At 42.3% G+C, this 24,304-nt stretch overlaps 1 protein-coding gene across 2 annotated transcripts in view; it reads left to right on the top strand.

Moving 5' to 3' along the window:
* EXPH5 (exophilin 5) overlaps positions 1 to 24,304 on the top strand; it is a 146,400-nt gene that overhangs the window by 92,969 nt on the left and 29,127 nt on the right. Inside the window, exons 2-3 of one of the 2 annotated variants that reach the window (XM_077483963.1) lie at positions 558 to 718; positions 16,757 to 16,913. In XM_077483963.1, the coding sequence (XP_077340089.1) occupies positions 558 to 718; positions 16,757 to 16,913 (318 nt within the window). Of the gene's footprint in view, positions 1 to 557; positions 719 to 16,287; positions 16,555 to 16,756; positions 16,914 to 24,304 lie in introns of those variants that run through there. The other variant, XM_077483964.1, reaches the window with a different exon arrangement.

Raw genomic sequence — 24,304 nt, 5'->3', positions numbered from 1 at the left:
ATGTCGGAACTGTTTTCCCCCGCGTTACTGCTGAAAAAAAAAACCTGATTCTAACACCCAGTGTTTATCTGAGTAGTCCTTTTAATTTTGGGTATTCCCCCAGTATAATATTGTATTTGAGCCTCAATACTCCCAATCAGCAGCAAAGAGCCTTAGAAATCTGTTTTGGCATTGGCAATGACCAAACTGATTTCTCAATCTGTGCTGTAAACATTACACAAAGTTGAAATAATCTGCCACAGTGACAGATGTGCCTCGCGCTAACCTGTACGTCCCGGTGTACATATTCCCAGTTGTCTACACTCCCCCATGGATCACCTAACTAGCATCACCCGTGTTATGTGACATCCCTGTCCCCTGCAACATCTGCAATCGTCCTCGTCCAACAGGAGTGTCACCTTCACGAGCTGTGCCAGTGACGTTACAAAACATCTGGTCCAACAGGTTTGTGTCTTTCGCGTCTGCAGAATGTCTAATTATTCTAATAAACATGCAGCATTGGGAGGAAAACTCAGACAGAGAGCAGTTGCTAGACAAACCCTCTTCTGTCTTTTCAGCAAACTCGAGACCTCCAAGCGAGATGTGAAATGGCTGCACGCCGTGTCTGGAGAGTGGTTCGAAGAGATCCAGAAAAAGAAGTTTAAGGATGACCCAGACGTCAGAAGTTTGGTGAGACCTCCTCTGACCCATCATCTTAAGAAGAAATCCCCTAAGGGAGGTGAGTCAGAAAGGGAGGTGGTGGTGGGTTCTCTTTCAACAACAAAGGGGAAGAAGGGCTTTCACCAATTGTAAAGTAGGAATTGACAGACTGCACATGTAATGATTGACATTCGTGTTAAGAGGTCTAGGATTTTTGTCCAAAGAGAATTAGCCATAGGAGCAAAGGAGCGAAGAATTAAATTATACTAATCCCGGGGCTAAGTACGTGGTTTATTAATTATTTTTTTGGGGGTGGAAATCCTAAAATCATTAAGAATTGTAAGTTTATTTCCATTTAACGTTTATAACAATGCAAAAATTCACTCAGTGGACCTAGTCAAAATATAAAATGTAATTAAACTTTTAACATTTGAATAAAAAATTATAGGTAGCCCCAACCTCGGGTCTTTTTTTTTTTTTTTTTTTTTAAAGTAAGCCTTCCTTTAGTGTACACACGGTTATATTCTGAATATATTCCAGGTAGGTGACTGCACTTTGCAGAGGGATCTTGACACCGAAGGTTCACTTTACATGTATTTTTAAAATTGAATGCGTGCAACAAAAGCCTCTGTATGAAAGATAATTGTTAAACCTTTTTTTTTTAAGGCTTTTTTGTTATTTAAGGATCTTATTTCACACAACAGCAGAATAATACAAGTTTCTATATTAAACGTGGGGTCATAATTAAAACTGTTATGCCTTGTACGCACGGTCGGACATTCCAACCACAAAATCCGTCAGATTTTTTTGTTTCCGACGGATTTTGTCCAAAACTGGTGTTCCATACACGGTTGAACCAAGTTGTCGGAAAATCCGATCATTCGAAACGAGGTGACATTCATTACGTACGACGGGACTATGTAGAGGCTAGTAGCCAATAGCTTTGGTCTCGTAATTTAATTTGAGCATGCGTGGCACTTTGTCCGTCGGAATTCTCTACAAACGATCGGGAAAAGTCTGATCGGACTTTGTTGATGGAAAATTTGAGATTCAGCGCTCAAACTTTTTCCGTCGGAATTTCAGATGGAAAAAGTCCGATAGAGCCCACACACGATCGGATTTTGCGACAACATAATCCGATCGGTCCTTTTCCATCTGAATTTCCAACCGTGTGTACAGGGCATAAGAGATGCATCCAAGAACAGAGGCATAGGCATAAAGTAACGTGCAGAACATGTGCGGTCAATGTCTGATCAATTGCCTAAGTAACCAGATTACTTTTTTCAGGCTTTTTATGCTGGCTGTTTGAATGGAGTGTTGGGGAATTTTAGTGTTGTCCTTCCCATGTGCACCTTTCCCATGCTAGCAATAAATGTATTTGTATGGTGGGCCACTTTTTTGTTTTGTTGTTTTTATTTTTTATATACAGGTAGGTTATGGGGCACATTCTGTTGTACAGCACATGAACTGAGATATAGAACTGAACAATCAGTTGAAAACTTCCTGCAAGTAAATTATAGCTTGCAGAATGAGGTGCAAAGTACAGTGACCCATAGCATATAATCAGCAGTCATAATGCTTTGCATATCCACCAATTTCCGCATTGTTTTGCACAATAAGCTTGCAGATCCCTGCAATGCTGAAGAATTGCGGACGGCATGCTTTTATTTTTATTATTATTATTTTTTTTTTTTTTTAACTTTAATTCCCTTTTTAACATTTGTAGAAAAGTCTTTAACCTCCTCCAGTCTAATGAGGACCCTCAGGACCAAAGATAGCTGACATCCTTCTGTATGTGGTGGTTTGTGAGGCATAGTGGGTGCAAGGTGGATAAAGTTATTGGGCGGCAGACACCTCTTGGTTGTAAAAGGCGTTTTATATTTTGAGAGGGTAAGAGGGTTAGGGCCAGGACACCCTTAGGCAGTTGCAATTTAATTTAGCAAACTCAGACTTCAATAGGAGGACAGCCGTTCAGGGAAAGGCCCCCAGCAAGGTGCCACATCTGCACGTGCAGGATTGCTGTCTCCTATGACAACAGTCTTTACCAGTTCCTAACACTAATCGTTACAGTCCTCTTTGCTTCACTATTTGTATGGCAAAAATTAGAATGCAATCTACTCGCTGGGGAGAGAACCTCGGGGGAATCTAGGATGGAAAAGGACCTGGGGGTCCTAGTAGATGATAGGCTCAGCAATGGCATGCAATGCCAAGCTGCTGCTAACAAAGCAAATACAATATTGGCATGCATTAAAAAGGGGATTAACTCCAGAGATAAAGTGATAACTCTCCCACTCCACAAGACTCTGGTCCGGCCTCACCTGGAGTATGTTGTCCAGTTCTGGACACTAGTCCTCAGGAGGGATGTACTGGAAATGGAGTGAATACAGAGAAGGGCAACAATACTAATAAAGGGTCTGGATGATATTGAATATGAAGAAAGGTTACGAGAACTTTACTTATCCTCTCTGGAGAAGAGACGCTTGAGAGGGGATATCATTTTAATTTACAAATACCGTACTGGTGACCCCACAATAGTGATAATACTGTTCCGTGGAAGGGAGTTTAATAAGACACGTGGCCACTCATTAAGTGTAGCGGCCATAACCCTTTGTAGGGCGGTCTTGACTTATTGGGCTTATCGGTTACCTCAGCTTGGCTTGTTGTTCCACGTTTAGGGGTTCCCAGGGTTGATAACCAACGACTTGGACGCTGACACCAATAAAGTCCTTTTGAAAGGTTTTATTTTGCAGGGGTAACATCCAAATAACACAGTCTCGTATAGGAACAGAGGGCAAGGGTGAAGAACTCAGGCACCTTGAACTGCAGACATGATAAAGTCTCTAACACCACCCAGAGAGTAGCCACCAGAGGTATACCTAGGGTCTCCAGCACCCTTTGCGAGAATCTGTATCGGCGCCGCCCCCCCCCCCCCCCCTTCATTAAAGATTTCAAATTTCAGTCGTGTTTTTTATTTATTTATTTATTTTTTTACATCAATTTCCTTTCATTTTAAATTGTCTGCATATCCATTAAAGATAATGTTTAGAATATACAGTCACTTTTCAGTTGTTTTGACTTTTGAAATACCGCCGCTAAAACAACAGTAAAGTGGCACTAAAAATAGCACTGCTTTACCGCCGACACCCGTAGTGTGAAAGGGGCCTAACTGAACAAGCTGAATTCCCTCTCCTCCATGTTCCAAGTTCTGTTTTCAGCAGAGATAATAAGCAGCTATGTGCCAACACTGATTGCACAGACATGCCCACCCCCCACCCCTTGTCATCTTGGGGAAAACTAGACCCTGAGGCAGGCCATGCAGTCATTGCTGTAATGTGTGCAAACAAAGAGGCTGCAGGAGATCAGCAGCAGAAAGTTTAACCACCTGACATCCGCGCTATGGCCGAATGAAGGCCACAGCGTGGATGTGAATTCCCGGGAGGCCATCATAGGATGGCCTCCCCTGTGCACGCTCAGGGCGCGTGCGGAGCGCGCTGTGATCACCGAGTCACTGAGACTCGGGGGATCATCGATCGGGGGATCATCGATCCAGTCCCGGCCCCTTACCATGTGATCAGCTGTCAGACAATGACAGATGATCACATGATCAAAACAAAAGCTCGGTGATCACCGGCTTATCTTAAAGGGACATCGGTCCCGAAACGGAAGAGGCAATTATGCCTCATAATTGCACCCTGAAAGTGCCCACGAGTGCCACCTATCAGTGTAACCAATCAGTGCCCATCACTGCCACCCATCGATGCGCATCAGTGCAGCCTCATCAGCATACATCAATGATGGACAAAAATTACCCGTAAAATTCTGTTTTTTTTCTATATTTTTTTTAACAAAAACTGGTGGTCAAATACCACCAAAATAAAACTTTATTTGGGGGGGAAAAAATGCTAAATAATTTCATTTGGGTACAGTGTTGTATGTCCGCGTAATTGTCATTCAAAGTGCGTCAGCGCTGAAAATTGGTCTGGATAGGAGGGGAGTTTAAGTGCCCAGTAAGCAAGTGGTTAAAAAATAAACAAAGAACAAAATGTGGGAACTGTTTATAACAGAGTGCTTTGGCAAACATAATGTCATTTATTAGGGTTTCCATCCACTGCCATAATACTTCCATAATACTGGAAAAATAATAAATAGCGAACTTTACAACAAGCCATGTTACCTCAGGAAGGACAAGGAGATGGGGATCACACTGTAGCTTAAAGCTTTTCATCCAAAATTCCAAATACAACCCCACAGGACACCATCAAGGCAGGGACCAGCCGGTATGGAAAGACCCCCTGTATGACCGTACTGCCTGCTCAGAAAGTTGTACGTACACCTGACCTACCTAGGACCCCCTGGGCTGGGCAGTTCGCACAAGTGCCTGTCTGTGCTCTGTGGTGTGCAATGCCCCCTGTTGCAGAAAAAACAGGCAGCGCTGGGGGGGAGCTCAGCTGACCTGCTGACCTATAGTGTGTGTGTAGGCTATGTGGCCTGAACAGGAGGAGGGTCAGTGCAGTGTGCCCGGCGCCGCCCACTCGCAGCGCTGTGCCAGTGCCACATGATGTATATCCCTCTCCTCCCTCTCCCTCCAGCAGCTGAAGCGACTCAGGAGGGAGACCGAGACTCCCCCCGCCCCCCTATTAGCGGCAGTGCCAGTAGACAGTAGTAGCAAGCAGCAGCAGTGCTTGGTGGCGCCGCCAGCCCACCACCGCTGCTGTGCTGAAGCCTGGCCTAACAACAAGTGACTGAGAGACAGCGCCCCCCCTCGACCTGCACCCCTGGTGGGCGCCAGTCTCGCCAACCGCACGGTAGGGCCCTGGTAGCCACTCGCAGCTGGGTACCTCACGGCTGAACAGAACTCTAGCCAGAGACCATGGCAATCAGCTCATTGATCCGGAACTTGTCAAAACCTCTGAACGTGTACAAGCTATAACTGGAAATGGACAGGAACCTTTTTTCTTCAGTACCTGCAACGTTCTCTGTCTCCTTGACAGTACTGGAAAAAGTGTGGATTTGTCAATGTCTTTCTCAACTCAGAAACCAGGCACTTCTTAGGATGCCACTTGCCGGCCCTCCTCCAAAGAGTCCTCCCCCGGTCACTTTCACGAGCTGGGGTGCCCCTCCAAGCCAAGAGCACACATGGACACCTTGAATCCTCCCTCAGTTACTGCACCTCCGACCAGCCGGTTCCAAGACTCGGGAACAGGCGGGTCCATAGGGGGTAACCAACAGAAGCATGTTGCGGGATGTCTAACACCCCGTAACCGGGACCCCTCGCGGGGCTACCCCGGTCCTGGAACCAGAACAGACCACACGGGCCTCACGAACTCTGCCTAACACGTGACCTCCACATCTTGAGTGCCCCTTCCCAGACTCCTCAGCGAGGCCTGGCACACCCACTGATTTGTTCCGAGAAGGCTCATACCCAAAACGTCCAACCAGACCTGGTTCTGACTTGTAATGTGCACTTCACTGTACGCATCACCAAGCAGAACTTCCAACACAGCCCAGCCAAACTGATGCCAAGGTCAACCTACCTAATTAACCCTCAGAACCCCTATGATTCTGAGGCAAAAACTAAATTTACACATGAGTGACATTTTGTCCAAAATGTCATCCGCTACATAAGATTAGACGAAAAGAGGTCTAACCTTAAACTAGGTAGAGGGTCCTTTACTGTAAGAGCGGCAAGGATGTGGAGTTCAAATCCACAGGCAATGGTTTCAGCAGGGAGCATTGATGGTTTTAAAAACCAGATAAGCACCTGAAAGAGCGCCAAAAAGAAAAAAAGTCACTGAAACAAGACAAAAAAAAAAGAGGGGGGTAAGGAAAGGAACAGGGCAAAGAAATTAGGGAACCACTCATTCATCCCGCCCAGAACAGGAAAGACCCAGCAGTGCTGCTTCCAGCTTGGATAATTCAAGTCAGCGGTGCCCTGTAATCTTCAGAGTAAACAAATTTGTGCCAGTAGAACCATTTTTTTTTTTTTTTAGCATTTTTTCCTGAAGGCCTCTTTCCGTGGACACCAGGTCCTCCAGCTCATTCATTTCCTTCACTTTTTTTTCAACCAAACGGCTATAGATGGTGCCCGTGTCTGTTTCCAAAAGAGGGGAAATCCTAGTGGTAGGATAAAGTGCCTGTAGGCCCTACCGGAAAAACAGTGGTGACGCAGAAGGGAAAAGTACAAGATCTCTCAGTAGATTGTAGATTGTAGTCCGTGAATTGTTGGGTTATGCGATATGTCTGTCCAATATGACTACAGGTGACTGCACAACCAGAAGATATGGAGAAGGGAACCAGTCTCCTCCCCACACCTCCAGCGTAAGTCCGAGCCATCAGGGAACATCTTATGAAGCTTGGCAGGTGTGTGATACCATCGACTCAGCACCTCGAAACCTGATTTGTTTTTTGTTTTTAAAGGATTAACAGACCCCAACATGGTTATGATGCTTTGGTTGGGGTTATCAAAAGGAACCATTCATGACAGCAGTATGGGAGATTTTACGGACCTGTTTCTGAAGGTATATAATCCCACACTGTCATCCTTATCCTTCTGGCTTGGAACAAGCATGGGTATATCCAGTGTCTACACTTTACTGCCTTCCATCTTCTTCTAGGTCAGTAACTCACTAAGTAGTGAGGTAAGGATAAAGATGATGACCACAGGGAAGGCAGCTCTGTCAGCAGTTCTCCAAATTCCCAGTTCCATCTGTTGCTCAGACTGTCAGGCTGTCGATGCCTCTGTCATGAATCATTGGAGGAACAGTCAGCACTCAGGATAACATCAACTAGCAGTCTTCCTTTATTGAAATAACATGACCATGATTAAGGCCTGACGGCCAAAATGCGTTGGCTGTTTTTACAGCTGTTATGCATATTTACACAGTGTGGTTGAAAAAAGACAGTCCATCTAGTTCAACCAATAAAAGGGAGAAAAAAAATACAATCCCATATACACAATCCTATACCCACAGTTTATCTAGAGGAAGGCAAAAAAAAAGAAGCAAAGCATGATCCAATTTGCTCCAGCAGGGGAAAAAATTCCTTTCTGATACCTTCCGAGATGCAATTGGATATTCCCTGGATCAACTTTACCTATAAATGTTCATATCCAGTTATATTATATGTTTAGGAAAGAATCCAGGCCTTTTTAAACAATCTACTGAGTTGAGGGAGTCTATTCCACATTTTCACAACTCTTACTGTGAAGAAACCTTTCCGTATTCGGAGATTAAAATCTCTTTTGCTCTAGACATAGAATGCCCCCTTGTCCTCTGTGATGACCTTAAAGTGAATAACTCCACACTAAGTTCACTATATGGACCACTTATGTATATGTTGATCATATCCCCCCTTAATCTCCTCTTATCAAGAGTGAACAGAATTCAGTTCTTCTAATCTTTCCTCGTAGCTGAGCGCCTCCATGCCATTCATGTTATTTCAATAAAGGAAGACCACTAGCAGGGGTGGACTGGCCATTGGGCCACTCGGGCACTGCCTGAGGGCCCCATGCCACTAGGGGGCCCCATCAGGGTTGCCAGCCTCAGTAAAACCAGGGACAGTATGTAAAAATGTAAAAAAAAAACAAAAAAAAAAAACATCTGTCTCTGAAATGTCCCTTACTGACATCATTTTGGTCTATAAATCCTGAAATTATAGCTGCCCCACCTCTCCAGTACCTTCTCAGCCAATAGAAACATGTTTGTGTATACTGTGTGATTGTATAATATGTGTGTGTCTACTGTGTGGGCCCCATAATCTCTGATTGCCTGGGGGCCCCATAATCTCCTATTGCCCAGGGGCCCCATGAGTTGTCAGTCCGCCCCGACCGCTAGTTAATGTTATCCCCAGTGCCGACTTTTCCTCCAGCTCTGTCAGCAGCGGCAGCTTTCAAAGCTTGATCCTGACAGGTCATCTTTAATATTTTAACAACTACTATCCAATTTGATTACATGTAATATATTAGCATTCTATAAATCCAATACTCAGAATATCCCCAGCATTAAATTACATTATTTCCTGTTATTGTCTAGAATTGTATGTTTTTAATGACAGAAATTATAAGTTGTTATGGAATTCCAAAAAAAAAAAAAAAAAAAAGTGTCACCTGTGAGTTCCCTTACCAATGCTGAAATCTTTTTGCTTGGTCTTCTTCTGGGGTTCAGGATTATTGGCAATCTTGTTTGGCTGTGCCGGGATGATATAACTACTGTGCTTGTGTACAGGAGTTTGTTCCCTGCAGATACCAGCATTGTACACCGAGCTGCGCAGGCACGGCTTGGTTTACTTTGTCAAAAAGGTTGTAAACAGACTGGTAGAAATCCTCTATTGCTGAGGAAACAAGCTAAAGGTAAAGCTACTAACCTGAGTCTGTTCTTTGCTTTTTAGTTACAGGAAACTAAAGTGTTGATTAACTACAACAAAATCGTACCTGTGATTTAAGGCTTTTGGGTATGTTCAGGACCGCACTAGCCATTGCAGACTAGTATTTGAGTTCTCATTCATAATGTGTTTCTGCCTCTTTGTAATGTCCTTCATGAGCTGCTGAACCCCAATCCCACCCACAACCTGTGCACTGCTTTATGCACACTACAAAGCCCTTAGTCCATCCTAGGAGCAAGCAAGAGAGAGTGATTACTTTGCTACATAAAGTGGGCCATGGAGAACCAACGTAGCCACCCTCTAACAGGAAGTCAGGAATAAGGATACACGCTTGCAACATATATATATATATATATATATATATATATATATATATATATATATATATATATATATATATATATATATATATATATATTATAATATTTTTTTATTTTTTTTAAGGCAGTGGAAGTAAACTTCTATCGATTGCTTGTTTGTACCTATAGGTAAGCTTATAATAAGGCTTACCAATAGGTACTGTAAACCTCTCCTGAATGTGCACAGTTTACGAGAGGTTTACTGTATATGCCTCCGATGACGTCATCGGTACATGTTCTCCGAAGTAACGTGCACCCATGCCATTTCTTCAGAGCCCCATGCCGTGAACACCCGCTCCCACGTGCGTGCGCGGGAGTGACATCATGCGGCTCTGGCCTGTCACACAGCCGGAGTCCGCTGACCCGAAAGGAAGATGGGTGAACAGGGATGCGCCCTCCAGCGGTGCCAACAAGGGCTTTGTTTTCCGATAAGTTTCACAAAATAGTATGCCTTTACTTTGCAGGTCAGGGGGAAAAAAAGTAGTTTTACTGTTACATGGTGGCACCTCTGTGCCGGATCACAAATATATATGTGATCCAGCTCTTCCATGTAGGGTGCGTGAATGTGCACGGCCAATGGTTAACTCCCACTGTGATTATACACAGCAGGAGCTGATTGGCGGATATCGCAGACTTGATGTCCACCGACACCCGCCGTTAGCTCAGTAGAGAAGTAGAACAGCGATCTGCCTATGTAAACAAAGCAGATTGCCATTGTGTCAGGAGGGAAGGCATGGATCCTGTGTTGCTGCAAAGCAGGGTCATGGATCCATGCCTTCCCCTGTTAAAGGCACCTCCCCTACAGTACACAGGCAAGGCACACAGTTAACCCTTTGATCGCCCCTGATGACCCCTTTTCAGCCAGTGTCATTAGTACAGTGACCATGCATATTTCTTAGCACTGATCACTGTATTGGTTTCACTGGTCCACAAAATGTCTGTCCATGTCAGAATGTCCACCGCAATATTGCAGTACTGCTATAAGTCGCTGATTGCCGCCATTACTAGTAAAAAAAAAAAAGAATAAGAATATCCCATAGATTAGATTGGTTTGCGCAAAAGTTATATTAATTACAATCAATATAGGCTTGTTGGGATTTATTTTTTAACAAAAATATGTAGTAGAATACATATTGGCCTAAATTGTTGAAGAAATTAGATATTTTTTATTTTTTTATTTTTTTTTGTTTTGTTTTTTTGTTTTGTTTTTTGGATGTGTTTTATAGCAAAAAGTTAGAAAATGTTTGTTTGTTTGTTTTGTCAAAATGTTGTGCTTTTTTTGTTTATAGCGCAAAAAATAAAACACGCAGAGGTGACCAAATGCCACCTTTTTATTTGGCTACAGTGTGCAATTGTCAGTTAAAGTAGCGCAGTGCCATATCTCAAAAAAATGCCCGGTGATGAAGGAAGTAAATCTTCCGAAGGTCAAATGGTTAAACCAAAGTTTATTGTCGCTTTAAGGTCTTTAACTGTGATATATGGCTGTCTGGATTCCTTGCCTTGGGGCACTGACAGACATGGCAGGGTTATGGTATCACAGAAAGGTACAGGAATTTTTTTTATTTTAAAAGTCAGCAGCTACAAATACGGCAGCTGCTGACTTTTAAAATAAGGACACTTACCTGTCCAGCGCACCCGCGATGTCGGCACCCGAAGCCGATCTGTCACTCGGCTCTCTGGTGCCACCGTCGCCATCTTCGGTAAGGTAATCAGGAAGTGAAGCCTTGTGACCTCACAAATGAGCTTCTTGAAGAATGGTCAAACATTCCCATAGACACACTCCTAAACCTTGTGGACAGCCTTCCCAGAACAGTTGAAGCTGTTATAGCTGCAAAGGGTTGGCCAACTCAATATTGAACCCTACGGAGTAAGACTGGGATGGAGTTTTGTATAAATAAATTGATAAATATATCATATCGTTTGTAGACGTCAAAACGTTTTTCAAAGTTCATGAAGAAATCTGATTTAATTTTATTTATTTATTTAAACCGTAAAAAAAATCGATTTTTTTTCCCAAAAATTTCATTTTTTTTTCTTTATAGCGCAAAAAATAAAGTGGTGATCAAATACAACCAAAAGAAAGCTTTATTTGTGTGAAAAAAATTACATAATTTTATTTGGGAGCAGCGTTGCATGACCGCGCTTGCCGGCCGTCATATGACAGGCAGGCAGCACAGCTCTTGTTCTGGGCGGGCATCATATGATGTCCGTCCTATTAAATAGGGCATGCGTGCGATTGTGTGCACGCAGCCTTGTACCTTCGGTGGCGGCGTGTCACGGAGACACGCTCGCCACCGAGGGGGGCGAATAGCCATTGGGCATGGCTGTTTACCACGTGATCAGCCGTGACTTCATCTGAGTACCCGAGTACCTGTCACAGTTCTTCTGAATAACCGAGTACCTGTTATAGTTCATCTGAGTACCTGTCTGTCTACCCGTACCTGTCCCTAGGCCATCAGAGTACCTGAGTACCTGTAACCGTGCAATCTGAGTAGCTATCTGCAGCCCATGCCTCATAAAATATACGTTGGGTGTTTGCTTTCCAAAATGGGGTCATTTTGTGGATAATTCCGCTGTCCTGTTGCTCAAGGACCTTCTACAGTGTGATAGGTAGGAATGAAATGAGATGTGTAATTTATGCTCCTAGAATGTCTGAAGGTGGTACTACGATGTTGGGCCTCGGTATGTGGACAGACTGTAAAAGTCTCACATATGTGGTATCGCCATACTCAGGAAGTGTAGCAGAATGTATGAAAAACTTCTGGAAAAAATGAACCATTCAAAAAAAGACTTATTATGCCTCATAGATTATACGTTGGTGTTTGCTTTCCAAAATGGGGTCATTGTCCTGGTGTTCTAGGGCCTACAGAAGTGTAATAGGTGGTTGAGAAATGAGATGTGTCTTTTATGCTCGTATAATGCCTGAAGGTGCTACTTCAGTGTTGGGCCTTTGTATGTGGCTAGGCTGTGTAAAAGTCTCACATGTGTGGTATCACCATACTCAGGAAGAGTAGCAGATTGTATTTTGGGGTGTAATTTGTTGTATGCATATGCTGTGTGTGAGAAATAACCCATTATGACAATTTTGTAAAAAAAAAAAAAAAATCTTTATTTTGCAAAGAATTGTGGGGGGAAAAATACAACTTAAAAAAACTCACAATGCTACTTACCTTGGAATGCCTCATTTCGAAAAAGGGGTCATTTGGGGAGGGTATTAGACTCTATAACTTTCACAAAGACCAAATAATGTACACTAATTTTGGGTTATTTTACCAAAGATATGTAGCAGTATAAATTTTGCCCAAATTTACGAAGAAAAATTACTAATGCAAAATTTTATGACAGAAACAGAGGTATTTTTTCACAAAATCTGTTTTTTTTAATTTTATTTATAGCACAAAAATATAAATAACCCACTAGTGATTAAATACCACCAAAAGAAAGCTCTATTTGTGTGGAAAAAAAAGGATGCACATTTCATATGGGTACTTTTGTTGCATGACTTGAGTAATTGTCATTCAAAGTGTGAGAGAGCTGAAAGCTGAAAATTGGTCTAGGCAGGAAAGGGGTGTATGTGCCTTGTATTGAGATGGTTAAAGTAAGACAGTATCATATTTCAAAAAATGGCCTGGTCATGAAGGCGGGTAAATATTCTGGAGGGCAAGTGGTTAAGGCTAGTAAGGGTTTGCCTGAAACTCCTCTTTAAAGTATATCTCAAGGCACATTTTTTGGGTAGAGCGGGAATGATTACAAAAGCTTGATCATTTTTATTTTTTTGCTACCTGTGTCCCACTAAGGTGACTTCCCTTCACTTCCTGGCACAGAAACACACCAGAAGGAGAGAAGAAATCTTTCTAAAGTAAGGGAAAATCCTTATTGTGTTCTGTAATCACCAGAACATGTGTAAGATTTTGTGTCTGTTCTTTTTCTAGTGCCAAATGTAATATTTTGGATATCCTGTAAATTTTAATCCTGTCAATAATGGTGCCAAGGACAAATCGAGAGGGTGAATCTCTTTGCAATGGGGACTGAGGCTGTCAGGCAAAACTTTGGTCCTTCTTATAATGCTAAAGCTTAGCTGCCCCTTTCTACTTCTAGAACATTCCTGTTGGCTAGTAGCGGTAGCCTATCATATCAATGAACCAATAGGAATGTGTTTTGGAGGGTGTGACAGACCTGAATAGCTTCAACACTACCTTGATGTGTTGCAAGCCAAGGCCTGTGAGAATTGCCCAGGCTTTGGTGTGAAGCACAATGCAGGTATGTTCAGACACCCCCCTCATGGCTGTACTTCATACATTAAAGAAAAATGTCAGCACTCCTAGTTCCAGCTAAGCAGTTTACTGGAGTTCTATACTGACCGACATGCAGGGCAGGACTTAGAGTGGTGGAGGCCCCTGGGCTTGAGTCACTTTCGGGCCCTACCTTCTATACATCACTGTATTTATCGGCACATAACACATGCCGGCGTATAAGACGCACCCCATGTTTAGGAGGGAAGTTTAAGGAAAAAACTTACACTTAAATGCCCATCAATGCAGCCTTTATCAGTGTCCATCTGCAGCCTTGCCCATCCATCTGCAGCCTTGCCCATCCATCTGCAGCCTTGCCCATCCATCTGCAGCCTTGTCAGTGACATTTGCAGCCTTGTCAGTGTGGCCTTGCCATTTGCAACCTTGTCATTGCAGTCTTGAAGTTTAAAAATGGCGCAGCCGATATACAGAGTCATGTGTATTTTGGTGGCTCTCGGGTCCTCTCGCAGTCCCGAGTGTACTTGGCTCGGCTCACGGTCATGCCCAGTCCCTGTGTTATGTCCATCATAGGGCGGAACTGAGCATGACTGTGAGTGGAGCGCAGCTGAGTACACTCGGCTATGTATCTCGGCGGGGCCCATGGGCTTGAGCCTAGTCAAGCCCAATGGTAAGTCCGGCCCTGCCAAAATGATGTTTTTGGGAAGGAGAGGCCTTCTTTCCCAATGTAGCATACAGAACAAACAAATGATTCTTTATGTTCTATCTAAGTTACTGTCCGGTATGATCCAAAAAGACCCACTCCAACAATTTAGTATAAAATGCTGCGCTCAGGGCCCTTTGACAAAGTGCTCCTGATCAACAGAGAGGTTACATTTAGAGGACACCTCCTACTTGTGTATATAATCAGATTCAGGACTGTGAGCGTTGAATGTTCCATTTGATGCCTGTAAATATCACCATAAGTTTTGCCATTGCACGCGCTTTCCAAGCACAGAAAGCCCATACTGTGCATGTATGAATTGCAAAAGGAAGGGCCAAAGATCTAAAGCTAAAGGTCTGAGGAAAAACAGCAGTGGGGTAGCACCAGGAAGGAGCAAGCAATAGAACAAATAGCACCCATTCTAGTATAATAAAAAGAGCATAAATACTTAATGTAATTACACTTGTTCCAAAAAAGCAAAATATGGTATAGTACAAAATAACTTTCCGGTACAAAACTGGCCTCTAGGAATTCTGGTTTGTATGGTGTAAATCCAAAAGAAATTCTTCTGTAGTAGAACGTTTTTCTTGTCATGACCATGGTTAGGCCGGAATGTGATCAATTACTATTCCTTTTTAGTTTATGGATTTCATGCTGAGCATTACAAGTGGTCTGAAACTGGCTTATCTTGATTATCTTGATGGGTTTGTTTTGATGGCTATTCTCCAGGACCATCCAAATGTTGCTCCAGTGTTTTTGAAAATCTGCAGTTGAAGATACCTGTAGTTGTGTCAACATACACCAGAGATCAGGCATTTTAATTAGTAGACACTGTAATCTGTGTTAGTTGTAGCATTGGCATAATTGAAGGGTGTGGCCCAGGCCCACACGGGAACAAAAAATAGGCACAACATTTTAGACTGAGCAGCCCATTTTTTCAGCCAAATTATAAGAATAACAATTAGAAGAATAAAGACAATATCTGGCTATGCCCATAGAATATCCTAAGAATGTTGCGTATCCCAGGTAATGTGCATAGCCTGATGAATCTTTACTCCTCCTCTGACGGTTGCCTAGGCGTCCAGCCCCTGAATGCCGGCATCCCTATTGAGTGCTGTCATCTCTACAACTGTGGCCTGCGTGAGGGTGCAATTAAATTGAACCACAAATAGCCAAATTACAAATATTGCAGTTCTTGGCATCTAAAGCAACTCTTCTTGTCAGAAATAAAAAGGGAACTTTGAACTATGTTCTCGTTGGTCAGCTCTGATCAGTAAATCTCTCTAAGATTTTTTTACTTTGAATGTGTGTATTGTCACAGGAAAGAATACTGCCATGGATTTATCAGTTTAATCCATTCAGATGTGGTTAAACATCTGAACAAATGGAGCTCCAACAACACCACCATCTTGTGACATCTGGTTCAAAACCATATTATTCTGTCACGTGCCTTCTTTACGATGTCTTTAGGTTTCTTGAATTCTAAGAGCTTGTTCCTCATCAGATTGATCTGACGATTCCTTTTCGAATACCATCAAACAGGTGCATAACATCCGTACAAATTGTGTGACCAGAAGTTTTTCACATAGGCATTTGAGGTCTGTAGTGAAGAGCAGAAGACCATGTCCATTGATTGTATGGGTTGTCTGTTCACTAATTTACATTCTAAAAATACTCCTAGAGATACTTTTGTACTCCTGTTTTCCAGGTAGGTGTTTGGTGTATTCCTATGGGTAGGTTTAGAGCATAAATTAGTGCAGATATATAACTTACAAATCCTTTATTGTCCCTGATGGCAGCCAGGCATTTGTATAGTACTGTACCCAGTCTTGTGATTTTCGTCAGGAAGATTTATTTCAGTGACGGGTGCAGTCATTTATTAATCTCATCCACTCCCTCAGACACACTGACATTTAGAGTATGTGTTGTAACTAGGCTCAGATCTGTTTGGCTCTGGGTTTGCCCATAAAAAGCAATTCTAGCAATAGCCAGATACTTTGTACTTTGATCGTACACTTTGTGATTATTATTTGATAAGTTGGCTCAGGTAGCATGTGCTGCTCTTGCTCTGCATGTGACTTTTCACGGCTCCATGGAGATCCTCTGCACCGATGGACACATTTTGTGATGGATATCCGTCACTATTAATTGGATACAGGGCACCATACTATATAGGACGCCTCATACATGGACCTTCCTTTAGCAGAACAAGGGGAAATGAGAGGTATGCCCAAACTTGTGCAAATCGTAAACCAAGGTATCCGCTAAATTGTTTCTTCAACTTCTGATTTTAAAAAAATCACTGTGTATGTATAGCGCGTGTGTGTGTGTGTAATATATATTCTACATTCTTCTGCTAAAAGTTCAACATGTTTTTATAGGCAGAGAATAAATTATTAATGAAAAAATATTCTACTGTGTTTTAGACTCGGAAACGTCCAGGATGTCCTCATTTAGGACTCACCAGTCCCCGAGGAGCTCTAACTCTGGACCTTCCTTCCTGAAGATCCGCTCTCCATTTGCATCTTTGTTCTCCTTTAGGAAGTCAAAGCATGAAGTGAAACTCCCAGCACAAAACGAGAGGTAATGGAAGACATTTATCTGTCTGGGTATTGTACAATGTGCGGCTGTTATAATTACCGGTAGGAATGTGTTATGATCCTGGTTATATAATCTGTATTTTCCTTTCCCAAGTCTCACTGAAATTGGGAGGGGCATCAGCTGGCAAGCAACCACAAGCCACATCGTGTGCTGGCAGCTGCTACCTGGCCACAGGGCACCCGGAACTTGTAGTCTTTAGAAACAAAGGGGATGCAAGTTGTGTTGTACTACTGTATACCAAAATGTTTTCGGAAAGAACTTCTGAGATGTCAGAAAAATCATGACATTTAGCCATAAATGTATAAAAGTGTGCAAGCTTTTTGTTATCTCTGTCCCATTTGACAGAAACGGCTGTATCATTTAGACCAGCCTCTCTTAACCAGGGTTCCTCCAGAGACTGCTAGGGGTTCCTTGAGCTGTGGTTGATTGACCTTCAATTTTGATGGTTCGCCATAGTTCTGGGGGTCACCACTTGGAAGAGTCAGCTGCATAAAACCAGTGATCTTTTTAGCTATTTGTAGGGTGACCTTTTAGCCACCACTGAAAAGGGGGGCACTATTCTCACTAGCTATCCAATGTAAAGGGGTTTTTTCCCACTGACCACCAATAAATTGATTTTTGCAATGGTTCCACAAAAACTGAATATTATTTCAAGGGTTGCTGTGGGGTAAAAAGGTTGAGAAGGTCTAATTTAGACATGCTGATGCCAAGCCAAAAATGTTTTTTTCTAGTTTTGAAAGGGAAGGATTAGAACTCCTATTGGGTTTTTACAGGTATTCACCACTCTGTTAGAGAGATTTCCCACTGTGCTGCTGGCAATGGTTTCTCCAGATGCTATGTAAGGGTAGCTTTGCAACAGTGACAGAAATAAGTCTCTTAGAAGCCCTGGCCTTCCTCTACTCCTACTAAAGCAAATCATTTTTTAGTTCTGTCTGTGCTGCTGTTGCCTCACTTGCTGCCTGGTAAATCATTGTCAGCAGGTTAGGAAGAAAGCGTAATTCTCTATAACACAGCTCCAGATAGCAGTAAAAATCAGAGAGAGGTTCTGACCCTTCCACACTGTATCCAAAAACATTTTGGTTGGACACTACTGAGCCTAATTAAAGAGAAATTGTTAATATTTATTCTGTCTGTAATTTTCAAACAGATTTTCAAAAATGTCAAACATAAAATCTGACATAAATATAAAAAAAAAAAAAATTTAAAAGGATTTTAATATACGGACACTTACCTGTCAAGGGACCCCGCAATGTTGGCCCCCCGAGACTACTCTTTAATCGTAAATTGTAAGTTAAATCTGCAGTGAAGCCTTCGGGCCGATTTCCTACCACGCATGCACTCGTTGTACTGCGGTTTCTGAATGATCCTCCCATCTTCTGGGGACAAGGAGGAGGGGCCGTAAATGTCGTATATCGGCAATCTTACCTGGAAGTGGGAGCAGGTATCTGTCAAATCCAGGTTCCCCCCTCCAAAAAGTGCCAAATGTGGCAGTGGAGGGAGGGGGGGGTGTGAACAAGTGGAGAGCTCCACCTTTTGGGTGGGGCTCTGCTTTAAGATGATAGTTTAATTTGAATTCTGTAGCTTTGCGTTCTTTAAACCATAGTGAACACTAAACATAATGCCATTCTACCCAGCAGTCAATCCTCATAGACAATATTTCTTACGTGAGAGGAGATTGCCTCCCCTGTGTGTGTTTGGAGGTACACAACTGCCAAAAACGGCTTCAAAACGGCACTCCCTACCCACGCTATAATTACTGCCCATACATGCAGCCATTTCCAGGCAATTTCAGCCACTCTTAACGAGATTTAAAATCACTAATGTTATTCATGTTGGATGAGTAGTATCCACCCTAGCCAGCCCCATTCACGTGAAGAAATTAAGGGGCTTTTAATGCTTGAGATAGTGGTACTTTTATGCGAAAGTAATTCAGGTGAATGTTAAGGGCATATTGGGGGCAACGGGGTTTGTGATGGTCTCTTTTGTGACAAAAGAGGTGGTTGAAAGGGTCTTGTAAAAGCCCCCCTAATGTCTATACTGTGTTTTGCAATGTTATTGGAACCTAAGGCTGGATTGCTCCTTTAAATTTATTATTTTGCTTAACAGTAAGTTTTAAATATATTGCTGCTCAACAAGTAAGCTTGTGTTGAATATTTATTGTGTGTGTGTATATATATATTTTAGTGACATAATAGTTTTCTTAGCTCCAGATATGTAAATAAATATATGTATCATTATAATTGGTTAACTGAATAAATAAAGGAAACGTGTTGCTTGAACGTGTACCCCTTATTGGTGGATTATTAATAATGCCTATCTCATCCTATGTGGCAGTGGAGGGGGTGCGAACAAGCAGAGCGACCCCCCCCCCTTTTGGGTGGAGCTCTGCTTTAAGATGTTAGTTTAATTTGCGTTCTGTATCTTTTTGAGTTCTTCAAACCATAGTGAATACTAAACATAATGCGGGTCTACCCAGCAGTCAATCCTTTAATTGACAATATTTCACATGAGAGGAGATTGCCTCCCCTGTGTGTGTGTTTGGAGGTAGACAACTGCCAAAAACTGCTTCAAAACAGCACTCCCTACCCACGCTATAATTGCTGCCCATACATGTAGCCATTTCCAGGACATTTCAGCCACTCTCAACCAGATTTCAAATCGCTAACACAATCAAGATTGTTTGTTTGAAAATACAAAGGAAATTTATTACAAAATTTGACCTCTGACAAGTTTAGATTTTTTTTTTTTATGTATTGAAACAGATTTAATAAACCGAGAGAATAATTGAGATCAAACATAAATTGATCCACAACAGGAACTATCATAAAACAGTATGGTAGAAAGCAGGTAGATGTTTCCTCAGCTTGATTGACCAGCAATGATTCTTTTCTTTCTTTTTTTTCTTTCTGTTTTTTAATGAAAAATAAGATATATATTGAAAAACAGTCAGATTGCTATGTGAATAGCCAGAATTACACTTAAAGGGGTTGTAAACCCTTGTATTTTTTCACCTTATGCATTAAGGTGAAAAAACAACTGGCAGTCACCAGCCCCCTGTTTTACTTACCTGAGCCCCTTCGTATGTCCAGCAGGTACGCACTTTCCCTCTCTCCACTCTTGATTTGACAGAAACGAGAGCCAATGGCTGCACTGCTGTCAATCAAATCCAATGACGCAGGTGCCGAGGGCGGGTCCGAGTCCAGGCATTCGTGTCTGTGGATGCAAATGCTGCCCGCAAGGTAACCCTTCTCCTAGGGTGTTATCTGTAGTGGGGAGGAGCTGCAAGAGCCACTGGAGGACCCTGTGCAAAATGAGCTGCACAGTGGAGGTAAGTAGTCCACGTTTGTTATTTTAAAAAAAAAACGCGATCCTTTACAATCACTTTAACCTACACAGGTTTAACTAGATGGACTATTGTCTTTATTCAACCTTGCCTACTATGAAACCTAACCCATATAATGGATCGATAATACTTCCAACTAGTCATACTTTAAGCACACGCCCACCCTCTTCCTTCCAAGCAAGAAACCCAAGTCTTGTGTTTGTCCCCAGTCCAAGATCTTATTCTTTATTCATCATCAAAATTACATTCATATTTTGTATGGAGTAGGAAAATGGGCAGAAGGGGCACAGAGCTGGAAAAAGCATACAGCTAGTGGTCAGAACTGTAGACTTGTTCTAGATCAGGGATTGCGAAAGTATTAAAGCATTTGGATCAACTTCAAAACAAATTACCATTTTCAAAAGGGAAATGGTATCCTGTGTATTTTGTCAGTACAGGCTACCCTGGAAAGGGACTTGCCTGGGAGAATGAAAATACTACCGGTAGTTACCTGGCAGTCATGGAGGTAAGCAATGGAAATATTTCTCTGCTGATAGGTATTCTGGGAAGTGTGTGCTTTTCCATTCCGCTGTCATTTTATGTGCCTTCAGCTACACTTTAAGATAATATTTGAGTACAGGTCAATTTGTAAGCTATATTTTTAATTCCACTGAAAAGCAAACATTTTAAAATGGAACATGCATTGTTAGTGGGAACTGTGTCCTCTGCTAAACCAGGCAGAACCATTAGGGGATCTAACGTTATTACAGCGCTGAGGAACGTGGAAACAAGAGTAATTACTTCTATCAGGAAAGCCTGACGTTTACAACAGGGACACACTATATGGATACGTTTTACCCTCTGCTGTGATTAATCCTAATGATTAATGGCATATCCCATTAAAAGGGAGTGATTCATCAACTGACGTTCTGGCAGTGTGACTGATGGGGATATTTGTGGCCATAATGCCACTAGGAGATTAAAAATCAAATCGCCTGGAATACCTCAGATTATTATGTGTGGCAGCTATCAACAAAGAAATGTATGTCAATTTACGAAAGGCGGCACAGTGGTGTAGTGGTTAGCACTCTCACCTAGCAGTAAGAAGGGTTGCTGGTTCAAATCCCAACCACGACACTACCTGCCTGGAGTTTGCATGTTCTCCCTGTGCCTTTGTGGGTTTCCTCCAGGTACTCCGGTTTCCTCCCACAATCCAAAGACATACAGGTAGGTTAATTGACTTCTGTCCAAAAAATTCACCCTAGTATATGAATGGGGACCTTGGATTGTGGGCTCTTTGAGGGTAGGGTCCAATGTGAGTGTGCAATGTACAGGGGCAATTGTAGACACTCAGGTTGAACTGGATGGACTGGTGTCTTTATTCAACCTTACTAACTATGAAACTACTATGAAGCTATGAAAGATCTAAAGAATTCTGCTGTTGACCAGCCAGTACGGGTCAACCATAGAAGTTTTTTTTTATAGAGAAACCACAAATTGGCTAACTGGTACTTTCAGTAGAGATGCAGGGGTCATCAAAGCCTTTAAGTTAAATTCCTCCCAGACAAAACAAAACATGGTTGACACCCATTGACCTCAGTCCAATATCGTCGTCTTCTTTTTTTTAAATTTTCATTCTCTAAATTTTCTGAGCTGTAAAATGAACAATAGAACATCAGCAAATACTTAACATTCCAAGTCTGTATTTATATCTGTGTGCTGCAAGTGCTCTGTCACCTGTAATTGTTCAGCAGTAGGGTCACTTTATTTAAAAAAAAAAAATAAAATGTGCCCAAAGCTGTATTAGTTTTGGGTGGAATGAGGCTGGGTTTAATCTTTGCCTAAAGCGGGGTGCACGCTATGAGATAATCGAGCAAACTATCCTCTGTTTTTTTTTCTCGTTATTTCACAGCAAGTGGGGTCCAAAGGAGGAAATAATGTGCAAAAGTTCTGGTATGACACTTTTTTTTTTTTTTTTTATACGTTTATTGTATCTGATCATGCGCAGTCTTTCATATCTGATTTTTCTCATACAAAAACGGTGTACATTAAATGGAAATTGTTTGCCCCTTCGGACATTTTAATTTGCAAAGTCTGAATCAGATGTTGAAAGTTGTGTAAACACTATACGAAAATCAAATGATCATGCCTTGTACAGAATGTTTCTTTTGCATTTTCTCCTAGTGTGTACCCAGCTTAAAGGAGTTGTAAACCCTCAAGGTTTTTCACCTTAATACATTCTATACATTAAAGTGAAAAACCTTCTGTGCTGCAGCCCCCCTTTTTCTTACCTGAACCCGATCGTTCTAGTGATGGGGACGACCACAGCAGCTCCAGCCGCTGTCTCGGGTCCTCATTGGATAGGTTGATAGCAGCAGGGGCCATTGGCTCCCACTGTTATTCAAATCCAGTGACACGTACCCAGGGGGCGGGGCCGAGTCCTGCTGTCTGTGTCAGTGGACACAGCACTAGGACTTGGGAGCGTGCCCGCACGTGTGCCCCTCATGGAAAGCAGCTCTCCGTGGGAGCACTCGAAGAGGAGGCGCTAGGAGCTCTGCCAGGGGACCAAAGAAAAGGAGGATCGGCTGCTCTGTGCCAAACGCTTGCACAGAGGAGCTAAGTATAACATGTTTGTTATTTAAAAATAAAAAAACAAACCTTTTACAATCACTTTTAGTCTTTAGTATCATTGCTCACCTTGATGGTGAGACCTGATTTTCCAAGTCTTTGACAGTCATGGAGTGTGGTGAATTGACCATCGTTTTCTACTCTCTGGAGTGCAGAGCCCTGGTTTGGTACTGCTGTAATAAATGACCATCCTTGTACTACCTTTTTCACAATTTTGCGTTCCTTGCTAAAAAAAACACTTTTAGATTCCGGTTCAGCAAACATATATATTCATTTGATTAGCTTAAAGAACAACTTCACAGAAATTCCCCCACTTCCCCAATTGTGGGGGACCTGGGATAACATTTACCTTCCTCCCCATGTCAGTGATCTTTCTTCTGAGGTCCCCACCAGGTTCTCTTCATCCTTCATGTGCACTCTGGGATAGATCATGTCCATTGGTAAGCTGTCTTGCATAGGACCACTAGAGACCTCTACGAGTATGGCTTATGCATAGGAATTAAAAATGAATGGAGCCATGGCACAGTAAGAATAGGAGCCAGTCAGGACTTTGTTGCAGGAAAGATTGCTGTTTTGAGGAGGAAAGTAAGTATTGTAGCAGGTGGCTATGCTTGGGTATCTTTCAGAAACTCGTTAGGTGAGATATTTGCGCTTGAGTTTCTGACTATACACACTTGCTGTGGCCATGGTGTGGTGGATATTGGATATTTTTTAAATGATAGAAAATGCAACAGAAGGAATTGGAACACACAAAATTGAGGGGAAAGAGCCAAAATTTCCAAGCAGAAAGCAACAGAGTTGGCAATTTTGGCAGGGAGAAATTGCTGTTGGGATATTAGAGACTTATAAAAAATCTTGGGGTAGATGGAGATCACCATGCTCTACCCATAACTAACTAAACTATTATTTTTGAATGGGCTGACTCTTTTAAAGCAACCCATTCCTCATATAATACATCCCCTGATTTCCTGTCCACTCTATTAAAATAATAAACATGAGAAAGCCTTTGCTCTAAGACACTATAGCGGGCATTCATGTGACTTTGGACCCCAGACCCACATGTTTTATGCTGAAGGGATGCCATCATATTATTGGCTACCACAGCACTGCTTTCTGTGAGCAAGGTAAGCCTTTTAGGACTTTTTGTTGGCTTTTATGTCTTTCCAGGAGCAGGGTAGATGGGATGGGGGTGGGGGGTTTATGATATAAGGCTACTTTAAAAGCCATGGAAAAAGATTTGTTTTTAATATTCATGGACTGTAAACAATGCTCTGTGTTATGCGGCAGCATCAAATGCTGGATAATTGTATAGTCTATTCCGTGTTTAATTGCTATATAAGCATAGGATTGGCTCACTACCAGCTCTTTTTTGATTTTATGTTCAGTGACATATTCATTAGAGCATGGTTGAGTTTGTTGCACT

This window comes from Lithobates pipiens, unplaced genomic scaffold (genome assembly GCF_037356315.1).
Source record: "Lithobates pipiens isolate NorthernLeopardFrog02 unplaced genomic scaffold, aLitPip1_a1.2 Scaffold_16, whole genome shotgun sequence".
NCBI classification, from domain to species: domain Eukaryota; kingdom Metazoa; phylum Chordata; class Amphibia; order Anura; family Ranidae; genus Lithobates; species Lithobates pipiens.
This window is presented reverse-complemented; position numbering and strand designations above follow the sequence as displayed.